A 19,498-nucleotide genomic window follows, 5' to 3' on the forward strand; every position below is an offset into this window, starting at 1 on the left:
GTCAGCTATTTAGCCCTTTCTCTCTGTTCCCTTGTCCTCCTTAGGAAATCTGCTCTATCTAATTTGGTTCAGATTGCTATCTATCACATTTGCCTTGCTCAATTGATTAGAAAACATCAAATTTTAGCTTGACGTGAGGAAACAATAAGCGCTGGGACCTTTAGCTGCACTGTGAAGGCAGCAGGTCGCTTCACCTCTCCTTCACCCTCACCCTTGGCTGGGGTGAGGTGTCTTTGCAGCACATGCAGAAATGGAGAGCGATGAGAGGGCAGACTCGGGGCTATTCACATGGCTACATCTGAAAATGACTTTCTGACAGCTAGTCGATACGCTGCCTCACACTGGGCTCAACTCCCTCGCTAAACTAACTGGCTGATTGAAGCTTCATTATACTTGACGTGATAGTGGAGAGCGGTGTGTGTGTGTGTGTAAGTGTGTGTGTGAGAGAAATAGGGAGAGTTTATGGGAGGTTAGGGCTACTGCAGTAATAACTTCACGGCGACACGTGCACACACACTCACACGCTCGCTCTCCTACAATCATTAATTAATATTGATTAGCATGCATGGGAGCAGGTAGTGGAAGTAGTAGTGATCACCCCTAATGAAGACATAGAAATGTTAGCTAATGTTGGGCACACCAACCGTTAGGTCCAATTAGCCCATATTTGTGAGTGTGTGTGTGTGTTTATTCAGAGGAGCTGTATGAATGCAGCAGGTGTAGCTACTTGGACTGTATTGTATGTATCTGCTCGAAATGCTGCTCAGTAGTGGCGGCAGTGAGTTGCTGCTTTGGTTAACAAAGAGAGTTGAGTGTTGAGTGGAAAAATAGCTGTTTACCCACTCTTGCCTCAGTGCCGCACTGCAATGCTTTCTTTATGACCACACTGAAACTCTCTGGATTGATTTCCCTCCTTCCAGGCAATAGTTTAGTTCTAATTCACATGAGTACTGTATGAAAAACTACTTGTGGAGAGTTAAAGCTTACTTTTGACTGCTTTGCCACCACCGTGAACAATTATATTTCTTTAATTCCAAAACTTTTTCTAATTGGTTAGTTAATCCAAACAAATCAAACTTAGATTCTGTTATGTTCATTTCAGCTTTTATTCTTGGTCTGTAAAATAGCTTAAAATAGCAGTTCAAAGTAATTCCTGTTTGTCTCAAAACCGCCACAGGCCTTTACACCATCCACTGACTGTAATAAGCTATTGTAGTGTCTCCAACTTTAAAATAGATTTTCTTCTGATTGGCTGAACAAAAGACAGACCAGGAGGTGGCTGGGGCTTAAATGCTCATAGAAGGAGTTGTGTGTCTGACCACAGTCAATGATAGCTGCTTTGTCTGACATCATACAGAGCCAAGAATAGAAGAAAGGGCGAAAACTTACTATTTAGAGCAGTATGACGCCTAAACACACATTACTTTTTCATACTTTGGCCATGTTTAATATGCGCAGAGTTGTGGTCAGAACAGTTGTGGTCACATGTTTAAATTCATCATGGACATCAATGTAATTTGGGGATTTTAATGATTTCTTTGATCTCTTTGGTGGAGGTGGAATGATTATTATGCAGCACACATATTTAGTGACTTCAAAAAATAAAACTTCGAAACCAAATCTGAATTTATTTTGGATTTTCTTGATTCCCTGCATGGTCAAAAGTATGTGTCACAGTATAAGGGTACACGGGAAATAAAGCTTAACATTTCTGCTATAAATCACGAAAACCTGCTTTACCTTGTGGCCATAACAACTCATTATGTTTCGAACGATCTGTTAACATCTGTGTGACTAAAGCTTTAAATAGATTATCCTACAGTAGAGTAGAAAAAAAGTGGTGGCTCGAAAGGAAGTGAGGTATTCCATGAACTCTTGGTATGTTCTGATAAACTATCTGCAGCAAGATACATTTGAAAAGCCGAAAATCATTAAATATACAGTATTAATTTTTAACTGTCTAAAACATACAAAACTGCCTGATCCTTTAAGAAAAATGCAACTTCATAATTTTAAAAACAACTGAGAAAAAAGGACTTATAGAGAGAGACGGGGAGGCTGTCTGCTTTCATGCACCATCATATTACTCAATGGGCTCAAATTTAGGTGACCTCTAAATGACACCTGTTCCATTAGCGGGACCTTGTTCAGTAATTGAGCTCTTGGTGGGTAGTTAAATTGGTTTAATCAGGTGTGGTGGGACTGGAGGGGAAGCAGAGGCTTCCCGGAGTAACGCAGGCTTCAATGACCTTGTTGTGGCCGTGGGGATGTTGTTGGCTCCCTGCAGACAGCAGCAGGGAAAAGGCAGAAAGCATAAGAGAGCTACTTACTGTGGAAACTCTGGGTTGTAAAGAGTGGGTTGAAGGATTCCAGCAGGAAAGACTGTAAGAGATAAAAAAAAAGCAACACGAAGGCAGTCATTTAAAATTCTGATATGCTAAAACCAAAAGCTAAACCCTAAAATGTGCTAATTAGCCACTTGATAGAATAGAGACTCGTTTAGAAAGAAAAACTGTTTGAAGGAAATGGAAAACACTGAACCTTTATACCTGCCATGCCCAGGGTATTAATATAAATATGTCAATACACAGAACTATCTAGAACAGCAGAAACTCTAATTTGCCACTCTCAACAGCTTCCTCGACAGTCATACATGTCCATAAGTTTTACAACTTTTCATACTGATTTGTCCTCCGTGAACATTCATACAACACTAAAGTAACTGAGTAAAAAATGAACAATTGAGAGTTCCTTTTTTCACAATTTGCTATTGAAATGTCTATTTTTAACAATGTGTCGACAGTAAAAAAAAATAAAACAAAACAAACAAGATATTTTCTGTGAATTAAAAAATTATTATTGTAATTCAATAACAATTACTGTGTACAATAATTATCTGATTTTTTTGTAATTTTACACCTTTATTTCTACAATTTAAACCCAAAGACTTGTGCCTTTTTCTTGTTCTTACATTAAAATATCCCAGGGCCCAAGTGTGTGGTTAAACTTCTTTACGCTGACAGAAAGGGCAATTTCATGGATCTGCCCCGTTAAAGATCAAAGTGAGGTAGATGTTGCTCACGATGTAAAGTGAGTTTGACAGCCCTGATCTAGAACCTAATAATACAGTTGCTGCAGAGGACAGTTACAGAAATTACCTCTATTTGCCCAAATGTACAGCTGTGATAATAAGTTTGCATAAAATCATTATTAACTGTAGAACACAGATGGCTTCAAAAAACAAGATTTGGATGCACAAGTTTGCATTTATTTAGGATTTTCTCTAATCCACAGAGGACACAGGATATTTATGCCTGTGATGAATGCATGTAAACATCTGACCACAGCTGTAAAATCTGAGCAAACCCGCAGAAGCAATGTAGAAACCAGTCTCATTAGAAGCAAGTTGTTGCCTCTACCAGAAAATAAACTGGATTCACCAAAGTCTCTAATCTCTTGAACTTTTCCACATTTTCATACACTCTTCAAAAAACATTCAGTTTGTTAAAAACACTGTCATCTCTAGAAGTCCAAAAGAGATTTCAAATGGCAGCTCCTGGCGCCCTTTAGAGCTGTCAATCTTTGAATTTAATCCAGCCTTAAATCTTGATGTATCAGATTGTGTTTGACAGGCTGTTTACAGGATGTTAAGCGTCATGTTGTCTGTGTTCTCTAAAGGTCCTGAAAGTACAAAAAGAAAGTGATAAGCGTTGTTGTCATTGGCTGGAGAGAGCGTTAATCCACTGAGTGGTCAAAGGCTCGCAAACAATCATATCCAGGACTACTTCATCTGACTTTACAAAAATCTGACCAATACTGTATGAAGAGTATTGATTCTTGTGAAAATGAAAAAGCACCTGTAGAAGAGAAAATATGTCCCTGGCATTGAGGACAATTTGGGTGATGACCAGGTGATCACTGTGTGCAAATCTGACCAATACTGTAGGAGGAGTAACGATTCTTGTGAACTATTGATGGGTGCACAATCACCATAAGCTATTGGTCCTTTAGAAGGATAAGCTAAAAATAGATCCCTTTCTAAATATAAACCTATTAAGAAAAGTTGTTTTGTTAACAAGGTTACTTTAAGGTTAGGTTTGCCCACCTAATAAACAATATCTTTCTCAATTTTATTGTTCAAAATCCCCACAAAGCAGCAGGAACCCTGGATTCCAAAACATTTTATTTTTAGTATTACTCTCGACAACAATATTGTTATTTTGTGCATAAAGACAACTGTCTCTCCTAGATAAACAAGTAGTCTGCAGATGCCAGTTAATATATCACAGCCACAGGTGTAGTGCTATTTGTTTAATTACAGACTTAGTTGAGAACATGAAGTAATGCGATTTACCATCTTCATCAGTTACATACTGCTTACACCTCTCTCCTCCCTGGCACTGTCTTCTCTCTCTTTCTCATTTTTTCCTGTAGGATAGTTTCCTATAGTTTCCTGCTCTTTCTTTAACTTTGATGCCATCTCTCTCCCTTACACACTCACTGGTCTGGACTCCTACAGCTTTTCACAGAGTTAACGTCAGAGCTACAAATCTATCTGACAGCTCAGGATGAGTGCAGGATTCCTCCCGAGGTGGGCTGCGTTATTATAAACTACTCCACTGTGTAAACCTGAAATCTGTGTTACAGTTGACTTGTACTATGAGCAGAATAACACAAAACATTATTTACCATGAGAGCCTGACCTATCTGCGTATTGAACTTAATAACTGTGTCACATGTTTAAAATTTCTGTATACCATGTATTGCTTGCTATTTATTAAAGTCAACATTAATAAATAGCAGTTTAAGAGCCAGACATTAATTTTACACACTTACAAAGTTTAATTGCTGCATTTTGCCAGAGATTGGATTTTTTACAGTACAAATCTGTGAGAGGAAAAGCAAAACTACATCAAAGTGATTTGTGGAGCTCCACAGCTTGTGTTCAATTCTATAATTTGGCTAACACTCTTAAATGCTGCTAATCTATTGGCTCACTTTAAAAATATCTTGATTGGCTGCATGTGTCTTGGCTGCATGGGTGGCTCCCTACAAATATTTAAAGAAGTCAACTGAAAAAAAAGTTCAAGGGCCAGATTTACTAACGCTCTACACCAGAACCAGAATCTCTTTTAGTGTGAAAAGGCCACTGTCAGCATTTAATGAAGAGGCAAAGTGTGAGTTTTGAGACTGAAAGCTGGGGACATTAATGTTTTTTGTGGCTGGCCTTATTGGATGTGTATTGTTCCTCTTTCACAGCACAAAATTTTGGAGAATATTTAAAAAAGTCCTACAAATGCTAAGGTTTGCATTATGAAGTTGAATGCTAAATTTAATGCTGAAAAACGTGTTTTGGCTGTGGGATTTGTGATTGTTGGAACATTTATTTATTTGGATTGAAAGAATGTGTCATTGAGATGGGTGGATGAGCCAAAACTGTGCCAAAACTTTGGGTCCGTCCTGAAACTCTTCAGCTGGTGGTTGGATGTGGTTGGATTAGTCCCTGCTCTTCAATAATAATCTAGTATTTAATTAAAACCAGGCAGAATGGAACTTTCAGGTTTTTAGGCACATTTCCGTATGAGGATCAGATTCAAACAACTCTGCATATCCTTTCTCAGCAGTGTGCAGACAGAGCAGTCTTCATGTAGTTTATCATCATTATTTGAATAATTTTTTGGTATCTTATTTATCATGATTACATCCAGTAACTGCCATCCTTATGACCTAGTAGAGACTGGTAGGCTGTGGAATCTTTTCTTAAGCAATAACATTTGTTTGATTTATTTTGTTCAAACATTAAAAAGATGTGCAATTCTTGCATCAAAAAAAATCCTTTGCTCAGAAAGTTCAAGAAAGACATCAAGCAGGTGCTGGTGGTACATGAGCATAACTTTCATTTTGGACCTTTTGATCAACCAAGAAACGATGGTCAGTCAACCTTGATTGCGTGGAACACTATCACCACCTTTCTGGAGAGTAAGTTATACGTTTTTGACTAGCACCAAAATAGTACTTTAAACAAAAGACTTATTGAATTCAATAACAGGCCCTATAAACAGTGTTCTTAAATATATCTTGCAATTAATCAGTTTTACAACCTTTACACAACAGTTTTGCTAAGCATAACATTTCCACGTCAATACAACTGAAGTGGTGTCAGAAGCTCCCAAACTGCTGTGGTTAATGGAAAACAAAATGAAAAGTTCACTGCCGATGACTGCAACCCTTTGTGAGCTTATGTGGCTCAAAGAAGCAGCTGATGCAATATTACATCATCACCTACGTATGTCAATCTTATCTGATGCAATCTGTGAGAAACATTAGCATACACTTAGGATGGCAATTACAATTTTCTTTGAACACCAGTGTATATACGAGTGTTAAATAGGAACTTTTAATTAAACCGCTGATCTGTCTCCATGCGGCGTAAAGGAAGCCAAAGAGTCACACGTGCAATTAAAAAGGCCAACGTTATTTTTGATAGAAGAGCAAACTGGATGAAAAGAAATACTGGGGAAGAAGAGGAAGAGCTGACGGCGGACTGGATTAAGCGGAGCAATAAGAAAGAGAAATCAAAAATTTGTCTAGGTCCTGATGACTGTGTTTGTCTGAATCCTCCTGTCCTCCAGCATCAGCTTGCGAGCGGGCCATTGATTTTTCTGCAAGAGATTTAATCCAGCAGGCAGGCAGACGCCAGCAGCGGGCCAATCTTGGGAGAAAATGAGGGGGAGGGAGGGGTGACACGGCAAGGCTAGATTTGTTAAAACTCGGGAAGGTGTTACTGCTTGTTTTTCCTCCAGGGGGGTATTAGGTATGTGAGGTGGAGATCGAAGTAGAAAGTGAGCGATGAGAGGGAATATGATATGAGGAGGTGGATTTTTTCCCCCCTCCCTTCTTCTCGCGGCCATCGTATTTGGCTTGTTGGAAACAGACGGCAACATGGTGTAATTGTGTGTAACTAATGCGCAGTCCACGTCGTGGTGCAGAATGGAAATGGAGGAAGGATTGCGTTTGTCTGTGTGTGTGTGTGTGTGTGTGTGTGTGAGGAAACAGATGACAGAGAATACAGAAATATCAGCACATACACTGTTAAGGCACACACTCACCCATTTGGTTCTTGTTAGGGAGGTAGTAGGCATTAAGCGCCTGTGGGGGGAGAAGCCACCTGAGGAGAAAAAAAACAGTCAAACAAACAGGGTTTTACAGAAGGGATTCCTCTCTCTCTCTCTCTCACACACACACACACACACACACACACACACACACACACACACACACACACACTGAAATCACCACTGAAAACACACCCAGATCTGGAACAGAATCCAAAAACACCTCTGTGTGTGTGTGTCTCTCTCTAAACCCCCTGGTGAGAAGTATTCAGTGTGTGGGGTCCCACGGCTAAAGCTCCTTTCTGCATATGAAAACACGGACAGTTCCTTTATGGTAATCCACTTAAAGCCAGTCCAATCGATTGTCACGAAATCCCACAAATGACTAACGCTGAAAGTGTGAGATGCCCTTGTTCTAGGAGTGAGAGAATGATGGCTGCGTGTGGACTGCACAGAGATTGAGGGGAGACAAACACAATGAAAATAAGTAGTATTTCTTTCTTTCTTCCTTTTTTATTTCACCGCGACAAAACCGAGTGAGTGATGAAAGGTTCACTTTTTGGATGATAAGGCGAGGAGGGAGTGTGTGATTTAACTCTTCAGGGCGTTGAGTGTTGGCTAATGATACAGTTGTTTTGAGCACCTTGGAATACTAATGTGACTGTAATGTGTTGTCATAGCAGAGAGGCATTCAATTCAGGCATACGGGGCTGTATTTTAGAAAAATGAGTTGCATGTCCCACAGCACTTTTCTCCTGCCTGGCTGCTGCAGATAAGTAAATCAAATGGATTTTCTGCAGCTGTGTGCGTCGACTGGTATCTGTTGCTTTAATTTACAGGCACGTCAACAAATGTGTCCAACTAGAAAGGGATTCATGGGGACACATGTACAGGATGTCTGCCATGTCGGAAACACACTCTCGGTCGGTGAACTGCAGCATCCACTGAGAGCCTTGTTTAATTGCTCGCAGTGCTTGTCAGTGAACCGGTGCAGCTCAGTGTCTGTGCTAGTGAAATTGTGACACTCACGCTGTTTTGTCCACTTTTTCGTGAATTTTCCTGACAGACAGCTTGATGTTGAACTTGATGCTGTTGAGGATGTTCTTGAAGTAGGCCTTCTCGTCCACGTCGAACTGCACAGCAAACATATGAAATGAGTCAGAATGAGAACACTTTCATTACATTATGAATCAATAATAAAATCACATTTTTGGAAACATGCCCATCAGATTCTTCCATCTTTTACCATTTGTGACATAAGACAAAGCTACTTTTGGGTTTCCACAGTGGGCAGTGCTACAGGTTTGACTATAATGCCAGGTGCCCTTTCTGATGCAAACCCTAAAGAATTTGTGTCTCTTCCCACGGTTGAATCAGGCAGTGTTAGGTGAATGTGTAAACCACTAGTCTATTAAGCCCTTTTTAGACAAATAGCTGAAGAAGAAAGCTGAAATCTCGTCTCTTTAGAGAAAATGGCCACTGATCACTTGTATTTCTATGATGAAATACAGGGTCTATCAAACACAGTCATGACTGTGCAGCTGTTCACCAGTGGCAATCAAAACGTACCGTTAGAAGGGGAAAATTTGTGAGTTAGCAGCTGATAACAAGCTCAAAAAAGTATGAGACAGATCTGAAAATCATATAAATGTCCAGATGCTGTGCATCCAGAGAAGGACCGGTTGAGCACTGACAATAAAATGTTCAAATTCTTCAATCGGTTAAGAGTTTAGGTGTTGTTTTCAATAGCACATGCATAATATTAATCAAGTATCATCCCTTATAGCTAACAGTACTGCTATTTTCGTATATGTGCTGGTTACATCTTGTATTGATTACTGTAATTGTATCCTCTCTAGTTTGCCACACAAACTTCTACATATACTTTAACAGGATGAACATTGGTTCAGCTGCTTTTGTCATTACCAGAACCAATTCCACAGACCATTATTACCTCTGTCCTCCAACAGCTTCACCTATAAAATACCGAAATTAATGCTGCGATTCCATGCCTTACCTTCACGTTTTTCCATAATCTTGCACTTCTGTATCTCGCTGATCTGACCTAATCATCACCACTCCTTTATGTTTCTGATATCCTCCCCCTCTGTTATATAACCTCTCATTATGCCACCTGACTCCTTCTGACTTCCATGGGCCAAACAGATTTCAGCCGAGTGGCCTCTCGTCTTTGGAACTCACATTTGCAATATTGATTCTCTCCTTAACTTTAAAGCCACTCCTAAAACACATCATTTTAAGTTTGCGTATTCTATTTTTTAATGAATTATTGACTATTCAATTCTGAGATGTATCAACTTTTATTTCTAAGGTGTTTTCTAGCTGTCATTTTGGTTTTTGGTATTTCATTACTTATAAAGTGTCGTTGAGTGTCCCGAAATGTGCCTATGAATAAGATGTATTATTTATTTATTTATTTTTATTATTATTGTTATTATTATTATTATGTAGGAAGTGTCCCATGCAAATTTAACTATTCAGTTGCAAACCCAAACCTCTCCACTTTAAGCTGTTGAAGACTTTAGTAACATTTTAATGGGATTAATTAGTTCTCTCACTGTGGTGAATAAAATTCTATTTGTTTATTTGTTTTTGTGATTCAGTTTGTGGTTGTAGCTTGCATACACATACGCACACAAATATGGTCAATTCTAGCTCTAAAGAACCAACATGGCAGCATTTTGTGGGCCAGTTTCCTTCGTGTCCTTTGTCACCTGTCTATAGCTTTATGCAACAGGTCAAGCTTTTCTACGAACACTATAACACTTCAGTCAATAAAAATGTTTTACATTATTGAATTTGGCAAAAAACAACAACAAAAACGTAAAAATTACACAGTCCCATTTTATGTCCCAGATGCCAGGAAATGGCTGTTTTCTAAAGATTAAACATTTCAACTGCAACTTGCTAATTAAAGCTTCAGATGTGCTCTTCCTTGCTGAGTCCAGTCTTTGTGCCGAACTTCATTTGTAAAATATTTCTATATTGTTTGTGAAAGTCTGCCATGCTGTGGGGTAATTAAGTTGTACGAATAGTGGCAAATAAAATGAATAAATAGTGGTAGTCTGCGTTGACTAGGAGGATCTTATTTTTGTTCCAGTACATGGCAGTACTGCTCCTCCTGCAGTGGCGCCTCAGTCCTGACATTAAAATGCACTTGCAGTAGTTTATTGTACACAGACCGATTCTGTTCGCTTGGCAAAAAAATGTAATGTATCTTGCTTTGTAACATCTCCATCCTTTACACTGGCAATAAACACACCATTGCTCATGCTTGCTTTTTTTGCTTGTTGAGTCTCACAGGGCTAGATGAGCTTCTGTGAGTTTGTGACAAAAATGCACATCTGTTGAAAATGATGGTAGCAGACTGAGGAACAGAACTTTCACTTACTTCAATAATGGATGAAATTGTTGACATATATTTTGGTGTTTTAGTCTATACAAAAACAAAGATAAACCATACTAATGAGCGTTAAAGGAGACAATCAGTTTGGTTACCTTTGGATTAAGCAGGCTAGCTCTTTCCTATTCCCCTTGCTGTTGCCTATGCTAAGCTCACTATCTGCTGATGACATCCTAAATTGTAACACATTACTTAAGGAAGGAATTCTTCAAAAGCTTAATTTTTATTTTTATTTTTGCATTAGCGATGTTACTTTAAGTGAACACACAATAGTGTGGACAAAGTCTTTCACACATGTGAAGTGATGAGGAACTCAAAAACTCTGGGGCTGAAAAATGAAGCCAACACTGAAGCCAAAAACTGCAGTTTCTCTAAAAGGACACTTCAACGGAGCGAGTCCCCATAGACTCCCGTGTTAAAGTATCTAAATAAACAACAATACAATCCATAATTACAGTCTGGTATAAAAAATAATGCTTAACAAAGTGCTTAACAAATTTATCAGACCGCATGTTATAAAAAAAGAAGGGTTAATATTTTAGAATCCTGTCAAAAACTTGTTTGAAACTAAAAATTATGTTGTTATTTAGTAAATAACCGAAATTTTGCATGTTAAATAAAAAGATAAACATGCACTTTACTATGCTAAATTATACCATAATAATGTGTCATAGAAAAACAACTGTAAAGACAAAGACAGAGTGAGGTAGAGCAGGCTGCTGGGCAACTGGATTAGCGTAAGTGTGGTAAGGATGACCGCATGCTGCAGAGTGAAAAAGATGATGATGATGACTCACTTCATATTCTTGATCAATGAGCTCAGGTTCGAGCAGGAAGTCTGGGTATCCTGTCATCACTATCATGTGCTTCAGCTGGGTGAGAAGAGAAAGAAAATGACAGCTGAAGGGAAGAAAAAGTGGGGAGCAAACAACCAAACACCCCACAGCAACTAATAAGCACCCATACACACTTAGTTTAGGACACAGGCCCTGACAGAGCACGCAAGCACACACACACACATCTACACGCACGCACGCACGCACGCACGCACGCACGCACACACACACACACACACACACACACACACACACACACACAAAAGCATCTGCTAATCAAGCAAACCCAATGTAATAGGATTACAGGGAAGCTCTTTATATTCAGCATGGCCCTCTAAAAGGATTATAACTTCAGATTGTAAAAGTATTAGAAGGGATATCTTCCAGTGCAGACCCTAAATCAGCACTACAGAGAGATCCGGATTAGGCAATCCTCACTTCTCAATGTCAAGCCCTAGATGTATTCTATCACACACTTCTATCTAACAAGCAATCAGTCAAAGTCCCGGAAAGAAAAGAATCGCAAAGAAATAATTGAATCCTTTTCAAAAACTAATTGGATCTAGCAGAAGTCATGTTTGTGATGCAGAGGCTCAGTTAGTGCTCCAAACCTTTGCTCTAGCAGCATCCTTGGTGGCTTCATCCATCCAGTCAAGTTCCTGCAGCCGGAGGTCCAGAGAGTGCTTTATGTCCTCTACCAGCTCCTGTACCTGTAGAGAGATCATCCCGCAATTCATTACGTGTTCATTTTAAGCCCCACATAAGTGTTCTTGTACTCTATTCTAGAGTAGCTTTGCATGATTCACATTTAAAAATAATCCTTATTTACAACTGGGTGTTGGTGCAGCTCCTTTAGTCATCCTATCTGAAATAAACTGTTTTAGCTCCACTCCCTTTAAATATATTTCCACTGTCAAATACTTTGTGGCAAATAAGTAATAGCTGCATCTGCAGTGAGCCTGTCATCCTGTGCTCCATCTGTAGCACGCTGGATTGTAGTTACTGACTACAGTTTGACAAACTACTTGGAGAAGCAAGGTAAACAACTGAACTGTGAGGGGACTGTCCACTACTAAACTGATTACAAAATGTCTTGGTCTTTCACACAAATGAAAAAATTAAATAATACTAAAACGAGCCGTGAAAAACTTGTTTGGTCATGGCGAGGCTGCTAATAAACATGATCTACAAGGTCCTAAATTAAGAAAGAATCTAAAACAACTCTAAAAGGTTGGAGTATTTTTGGTGACTGGTGACCTTTCGATTTAATGGCTGTTTTTTTTATCCCACTGGGCAAACTGATCAAGCCAAAGGGACTTGAACTGCAGGTTTATAGTGCTGATATCAGCAGGCAGAGAAACAACAGCTGTGACCAGTCCAGACAAGGAAGTTTACCATGTGACAAATGAGATGAAATTTAAATGTGTCCATTCATCCTTCCATTTTCTTTCTTATCCAATTCGGGGTTAGACCAGCCTACCCCAGCTGCTATAAGGTAAGAGAACACTGTAAAAACCTCTACAGTGGGGACGCCAACCCGAGATTTGAACCTATACTTGCTTGCTGTGAGGTGACAGTAACGTCTTTACTCCCTACTGCCTGAACTACCATATAGATGTATGGAAATGCCATAATTGACAGATTCATAGTATACCAGTGCTGATTCAACCATGTTGACTGGGTTGTGACTCCAAAAAGAGACGCAATTTCTGATGCAGATTCTCATGCCTCAGGTGTTTCTTTCCATACCTCCTCCTCCATCTTCTACCAGTGTCTAAACCTCTGTTAGATAAACTGTTTTCAAGGGCTTGTATTTAGAACGCAACAAATCCAAATAATTAAATAAATGGAAGGTCAAGCTACAAACTGCAGATGTAGTGTTGTTTGTGCTGGTGTGTCTATAACTAATTAGATTTTGATTACGTTAGGCTGCAAGTTTTTGTAGCTCCATTAGTGCAGTTTTTAATGTCACAAGAGTGGAAAGCAAACTTTATTGTCTGATATGTAATTACCTAAACTGTGTTGCTGAAAAGTGTTCAAACCAGCACTCAAGCGCTTACATCGCTTTCTCCGTTTTCCAGCTCAAGCAACTGAAATTGGACACTTTTAAGCCCCAGCTCTGCACGCAGGGTGATAAAACTTGCAGACTTTTGTTTTTATTTTTAAATTTCATACCGCAGAAGAAACCTTCTAAAACATTTTCATCTTAACCTGTAATTGAAGATCAAGTACCTACTTAGTGCCACTAATATAACACTAATCTTGACGTTTTTGGCATCGACTGTCCAAAACTTCTCCGGATTACAACTTGTGCTTTCTGGAACTGCTCTAAGCAGAAATGCTATTCCTAGACGACACCGGGACATATTGTGTCCTTCAGTTCGCTCCACATTGGTGATTCAGGATAACAAGGAGGCTCGTCTTTCCCCCTCTGTCTTCTGTCTTTCAGCGTCAGCTCCCGAGACTCATTAATTCTTGTTGGTGCTGAGATAAGCAGGATTGGTGAGTCAGTCAAGGCATCGCACATCGCCACCGGCTTTGCATCCGGTAATGCTCTTGTGTTGATAATGAGGGCTCCAACCTGTGTGGACGTGGCATGATCATACACAGCGACGTCTGTGAGCAGCGTGAGATATGACCGGTGTGGAAAAGAGTGAGGTTAAAAAAACCCAAAAGGCAATAACCTCGCTCAAGGCTTCCCTCCACATCTGCAAGAAAGAGGAAGATGATGTTTTGAGTGATTTTTTTAAATGACTTAGAGATGCTCATGGGATTAGCACCACTTCATCTGATGAGAACTTTCCCTACTGTATGCTTGATCATATAAATCCTTCCTCTCTGGTCTTTTATTAATCAGAAAGGCTCCACTAGCTTGAAGCATTTTTGAGATTTACACTTAGTATCTTATTAGAATCTTGAATGGAATTTAAATTTCAATTAATTGCAAAGTGTAAAGAAAGTATTCAGCACCCATAACTTATCCAGTTGGGCCAACTTTCTTTATGTGTTATAGAGCTTTGGTAGAGTTTTAAAAGGTTGCAAGACAGATAGCTGATGAGGGATGAAGCATGTACAGTGGACAGTGAGAGTATAAGAAGATGATGAAAGGGAGATGATGGAGAGCTTAAAGATAGAGCATAGGGTTACAGAGGTTAGAAATCCCATTGGGAACCATATCCCCATGTCCCAGAGTAGACATGGGACTGAGATGAGACTATGTATGGGGAAAGATTAAGCTGAAAGCGAACGGGACCAGAGGGCAGAGGTGAGGGGTTTAGTAATGACTGACCTAGGCAGAAAGCAAAATAGCGCATGAGAAGTAGAGACTAGAATCCAGGATTTTCAGATCCGACACCATAAAACAATGTCAAATCACATGGCACACCATCAAACAACAATCTGGCTCGAAATTTTCTCCAGCACCCAGGTTAGAATGACTACTTTAAAATTCTTTTTTTTAATCTATTGCTATTTTGCACTGCGTTGTCTCACTCGCGCATGACTATATAATTTCTTCTTCATCTTCTGTTTCACCAGCAGTTAGCAATACATTTAATTGGAGCAAGAAGTTGTACTGCCCTCTAGTGGAAGAGAATGTAATTGTTCTGTCCGTTACTCACTGCCGGTTGCTTAGAGTACCAATCAGGTGAAACCAGACATTCTTCCACGGCACACCTCTGTGCCACAGCACAGCGATTTGGAAACACTGGAATTGCATGTAGGAACAGAAACAGGGGTTTCATGTTTTGTGCTAATAATGCATCATGGAGTAAATGGTGCAATGGTGAAACTCATAGCTACACAGTGGGGTGACCGTGGTTCACGGGGTTGGGAAGTTTATTTCAGACAGTGTATGAACTGAGGTGCTGCACCTTGACCCTGTATAAGATCATGCACAGTGGCTCTAGTAGAATGCAAAAATTAAACTTTGTAATTTTTCACAATCACTTGTGAGTCACCCAGATTATTTTATGACTTCTTTTCTTGAAAAATAATGACCCCAAGTTTGGTTAAAACATTACAGTTTTGGGTGTATGAATTAATAAACTTATAAACGTAGTTCAACAAGGCTGGGTCTCTGTTAAGAGCCTAAACTGCTAATACATTCAAACTGATGTAATATCTGTCGAGTTTCTAATGTTAAAAAAGTGGATTCAAGTCTGAGGCTGATTTCCTTTGAAAACAGCCTCTTTACTACTTTACCATCTTTACCACTACAGCGCCCCCTACCACCAGTCCACCCAGATTCCAGACCTTAGCCCGGCTCTCTGAGGAGAAGTGTTGCTGGACGAACAGGGCTCCCAGGGCCATGCCGAAGTGTTTGTTTGTCTGGGTGAGGCAGAGCCTGCCTAGTTCCAGCTGCTGCTCAGTGCCGTCAATCTCTCGGGAAAACTCATGGATGGTGCTGCGGAAGGCCGTGGACAGATGTTCACTCAGTGCTGCCACAATACGCCACAGCATGTAGTTATGAAGAACCCTAAGACAGAGGGCACAAGAAGTAGCTAGTTACATTATGTAGTTTAAGGAAAAAATATACTTTGCAAAAATGTTTTTGAGACATACGTTTCTAGCAGAGAACCTTACTTAGATTAGATATAAAATGACCTCAAGGAAAACAGTGCAGACTTCTATAAATAAGACTCCAGCGTCATGTGATTGTGTTTAACATTACAGGAAAAGGATAAAATACTTCAAGTGGCCCCTGGTAATTAGAAGTTGTTGCCAAGGATGAGATTTTAAATCTCAAAAATGACAGAATCATACCGCCATGACATCTAGCAAAGTTGTAACATGTTTTTAGTGTCAGTATAACAGACTGATGGTTTGTGGAGCTGACATTACAAGCAGGAAGTGCGAATCACTAGTATGGTGTCCATCCATCGGCTGCATTACATCCTGCAACACCTTGACCGCCCGGGAACGTATGCCAGGGTCCTGTTTGTGGACTTTAGTTCGGCTTTTAACACCATTGTGCCTGAACTTCTCTCCTCCAAACTCTCCCAGCTCAGCGTGTCACCAGCTACCTGTCAGTGGATCACCAGCTTCCTGACAGACAGAGAGCAGCAAGTGAGGCTGGGGGAGATCACCTCTGAAACTCGGTCCCTCAGTATTGGTGCCCCTCAAGGATGTGTCCTCTCACCACTACTGTTCTCCCTCTACACTAACGACTGCACCTCCAAGAACTCGGCTGTTAAACTCCTAAAGTTTGCAGATGACACCACTGTCATTGGCCTCATTCAGGATGGTGATGAGTCTGCATACCGGCAGGAAGTTGAGCGGCTGGTACTCTGGTGCAGTCAGCACAATCTGGAGCTGAACACTCTTAAAACTGTAGAGATGACAGTGGACTTCAGGAGACATCCCTCAACTCTGCTCCCCCTCACCATATCAGACAGCCCTGTGTCAACTGTGAAGACCTTCAAGTTCATGGGTATAACCATCTCCCAGGACCTGAAGTGGGAGACCAACATCAACTCCATCCTCAAAAAGACCCAGCAGAGGATGTACTTCCTGAGACAACTGGGGAAGTACAGTCTTCCACAGGAGCTGCTGATCCAGTTCTACACTGCAGTCATTGAGTCTGTCCTGTGCTCCTCCATCACAGTCTGGTATGGAGCAGCCACTAAACAGGACAGGAGCAGACTGCAGCGGACTTGTACGGGCAGCAGAAAGGATCATCGGCGCCCCCCTGCCCTCCATCCAGGATCTGTACCTCTCAAGAACCAGGAAACGGGCAGGGAAAATCATCACAGACCCCTCACACCCTGGACACAGACTTTTTGATCTGCTGCCCTCTGGCAGACGGTACAGAAGCCTGCAGACCAGGACCACCCGACACAGGAACAGTTTCTTTCCCCTTGCCATCTCCCTTCTTAACAGTTGACCTGTCACACTGCTCCCACTGCCAGACTGCAGCTGCACCTTATGTACATTCTGTAGTATTCATTCTACCTCATTCATTTCTGTATTTTATGTATACAAGTTTAGATTAGTTATTTATAGTTGGTTTACACAGCTTTGTGTATGCATGTGTAATGTGTGTATATAGACACGTGTGTGTGTGTGTGTGTGTGTGTGTGTGTGTGTGTGTGTGTGTGTGTGTGTGTGTGTGTGTGTGTGTGTGGTTTATATTGCTGTGCTTGAGAGCCGCCATCTACCGGAACCAAATTCCCTGTATGTGTCTGCACATATACTTGGCCAATAAACACGATTCTGATTCTGATCTAATGAGACATTATTAAAACAACATTTAAATACCAAAGAGCATTACAGTCACATAACTACCACCAAATTCAGTCCTGTTGCTATGACACACTTTTAATGACAAACACAAACAAGCTGAACTGTATTTTATAGGATACTGGTAAATACTAAAACAAAAGCATAAAAAGAGAAAAGTCAAATACTCCCTTGTGTCAGTTTTAAGCAAATTACCTAACATTAGCTAATTTTAACTAAAAACTGCTAGTTAACGGGTAGCAGTGAAAATCCTGAACTATACCAGAGTGTATTCATATTCCTTTTGAATAATGATTTTTACTTCTAAGAACAAGGCTGTGTTACTTTCAAAACCTAAATAGCATTGCTTTCTAGCACAGTTACACCTGTGTTCTCTTTGTAAAGTGACATCCACTATATCTAACAGTAATCTAGTCCCATCTGGCCCAAACTGCTGTTTTTCCATCTGCCCTCAAAGCCATTTAAGAGTCAGAAAAGTCAGAGAGAAAACAAGAGGGAGACAGTGATCGAAGAGAATAGTGAGCAGTGAATAGTGAGGAGTCAAGAGGGCCCAACAGTTAAAGAACAACTCCCTCCAATCCAGACTGACTCACAGCAGAGGGGTGACGAAAATGTCGAGCGGGAGGAAAGAAAATGGATCATTCATTTATGTATTCAAGCTGTGTCTTCTTCGATGAAGTGCTGGTGTGTCCTCGTGCCCCCACTGGGAGCAAGCATCTACTCTGCCCTGCGGGGACAAATGCCCCCTCCTCCTACTGTGAAGCTCCATGCAAACCTCGAGGCATATTGTTGTTGTTTTCCTCATTTTTATACATAAAAAAAAAATTCCCTTTGCGTGACAGATATTAAATCAAAAGCGCCTTGGCAACAGCACCCTGAGGTCTTGCCAGCAAAGCACTTCTGAAGTGAATTTAATTGACGGGAAAAGGAAGAGGAAGGCAGGAAGTGGAGGGAGGGAGGGTAAAAAAAACAAAAAAGGAGAGACTCAGGTGGTATCATCTAATCAGCACGAGTTACAGGTGGGGCTTCTTTGTTTCATTAGCTGGTTTTGTTGTCAAATATTTGTTCCACATTACTGAACATGGACAGGTGTGAGTTTATTTTTTTAAATGCATTTGAGTATCTGTGTATGTGTGTGTATGTGTGTGTGTATGTGTGCGTTTGGCACAGGGTGCCCAGCAGGGCAGCCACATGTGTGGAAGTCATCTATATGATAATAGTAAAAGTACAGCGTCTCTGCTGTTTGTGTGGGAGCGATGCGTGAGCTGTTTTACTCGAGGCATCTTTGAGGAACAGTAATGACTGTAATCTCTAAGAGTAAGTGCGGTTACTGAAACCCAAACTCGCATCTAAAGTTTGCTCATTTACAGGCTCATAATTTTGTTTTAGGAGGCTTCTGGAAAAGGTTTTGTAGGTAACAAAACAAAAACAACAAAGGGAGGCACATCCATCACACAAAAACTTTTTAAATTCTCAAAGAATCTAAAACATATATTTACAAGAACAGACACTTTTAGGGTACAGTTTAATTAATGTGCTAGTGTAGATATCAGTTGTATCTGTTTGCTTTCCAGGGGAATGTTCAGGTTGCAGGAATGGGATAACACATGCACCACCCGGCACCACTGGTTTAGAGTACTGTTAATTACATTGTCTCTTACATGACCATCAGGTGAGAACATGTAATGTACCTTGGTACTTTATTCAAGTACTTTATTAAAATAAAGTTTTAATGTTCTTGTACTTCTTATACTTGTGTTTCTGTTGTGCCAATTTTACCTCTACTTCACTACATGTTGTGTGAAACTATTAGATGCTGTCAGTACCATTTATTTTAACGTCTTAGTTAGCTTAGCAGGTTGTTTGTTATCCACACCACCTAC

The 19,498-nt window shown here is 40.3% G+C and overlaps 1 protein-coding gene across 3 annotated transcripts in view; it reads right to left on the reverse strand.

The window, feature by feature from the left end:
* Window positions 1-19,498, reverse strand: part of ecel1 (endothelin converting enzyme-like 1) — a 55,827-nt gene that overhangs the window by 8,257 nt on the left and 28,072 nt on the right. For all 3 annotated transcript variants that reach the window (XM_086260717.1, XM_086260716.1, XM_086260715.1), the window contains 6 exons: window positions 15,630-15,852; window positions 11,987-12,085; window positions 11,337-11,411; window positions 8,145-8,248; window positions 7,110-7,168; window positions 2,331-2,382 (listed from right to left, as the gene is read on the reverse strand). In XM_086260717.1, coding sequence (XP_086116843.1) covers window positions 2,331-2,382; window positions 7,110-7,168; window positions 8,145-8,248; window positions 11,337-11,411; window positions 11,987-12,085; window positions 15,630-15,852 — 612 coding nt within the window. The remainder of the gene's footprint in view (window positions 1-2,330; window positions 2,383-7,109; window positions 7,169-8,144; window positions 8,249-11,336; window positions 11,412-11,986; window positions 12,086-15,629; window positions 15,853-19,498) is intronic.

The sequence above is a fragment of the Aulonocara sp. 'chitande type north' Nkhata Bay genome, linkage group LG14 (genome assembly GCF_057382095.1).
Source record: "Aulonocara sp. 'chitande type north' Nkhata Bay isolate Kocher_YH1m ecotype deep benthic linkage group LG14, A_spYH_male_GT1.1, whole genome shotgun sequence".
In the NCBI taxonomy this organism is placed as follows: Eukaryota; Metazoa; Chordata; class Actinopteri; order Cichliformes; family Cichlidae; genus Aulonocara; species Aulonocara sp. 'chitande type north' Nkhata Bay.